Here is an 822-nt window from a genome sequence, read left to right on the forward strand (position 1 = left end):
GGGGTTCAACCCCATCCTGCGCAGAGGTGCCCCCAGCCCCCAGTCCGGACGGTTCCCCGCATCCCCCCCGCTGTGCCGTTATCAGGGATCGCTGCTTTTAAATGGAAAACTGCAACTCCTCCTCTGAAGGCAACGTTGGGAGCAGCGGGAGGAGGAGAGGAGGGTAGGAGAAGAGAGAAGGAGGAGAGGAGAGGAGGAAGAGGAGAGGAGAGGAGGAAGGTGACAGCGGTGGATTCATGTCCGGTCATGTCCCAGCACGTGTCGGGGCAGGGTGTGGGTTGGGAGACGGTTTGGAGATGCAGTGGGATGTGGCTTGGGGACATGGTGGGACATGTTCTGGGGACACCTTTTGGGGAGCCGGTGGGATGCGGTTTGGGGTATGGCGTGTTGGGGGGCAGTTTAGGGACACAGCGTGGGGACACAGCAGGATGGAGGCTGGGTATGTGGGAGGATGGAGCCTGGAGGCGTGGTTTGGGGGCACGGTTTGGGGACCGCAGTAGGACACATTTGGGGGACACAGTTTGAGAAGACGGTGGGATGCAGTTCGGGGACACGGAGGGACACAGCTGGGGGAGGCAGCGGGATGAAGTTTGGGGACGCGGTTTGAAGACACACAGGATGCAGTCGGGGGGCACAGCTGGGGGCCGCGCTCCGGGGACACGACGGGAGCGCAGCGTCCACTTACGGATGGCGGTCAGGCTGTGCCAACGCGTCGCGGCCGCCGCTCCGTCGCGCTCCTCCCGTTCCCGGCTGCGGTTCCCTCGCAGTTCGGCCACGCGCCGCTCGTACAGCCGCCGCGCTCGGCTGATGCTCTCCGGGTCC

At 64.6% G+C, this 822-nt stretch overlaps 1 protein-coding gene across 1 annotated transcript in view; it reads right to left on the reverse strand.

The window, feature by feature from the left end:
- GDF15 (growth differentiation factor 15) overlaps nt 1–822 on the reverse strand; it is a 4,455-nt gene that overhangs the window by 1,930 nt on the left and 1,703 nt on the right. Inside the window, exon 2 of the mRNA XM_019609972.2 lies at nt 686–821. Within this exon, the coding sequence (XP_019465517.2) occupies nt 686–821 (136 nt within the window). The remainder of the gene's footprint in view (nt 1–685; nt 822) is intronic.

The sequence above is a fragment of the Meleagris gallopavo genome, chromosome 30 (assembly GCF_000146605.3).
Source record: "Meleagris gallopavo isolate NT-WF06-2002-E0010 breed Aviagen turkey brand Nicholas breeding stock chromosome 30, Turkey_5.1, whole genome shotgun sequence".
NCBI lineage: Eukaryota > Metazoa > Chordata > Aves > Galliformes > Phasianidae > Meleagris > Meleagris gallopavo.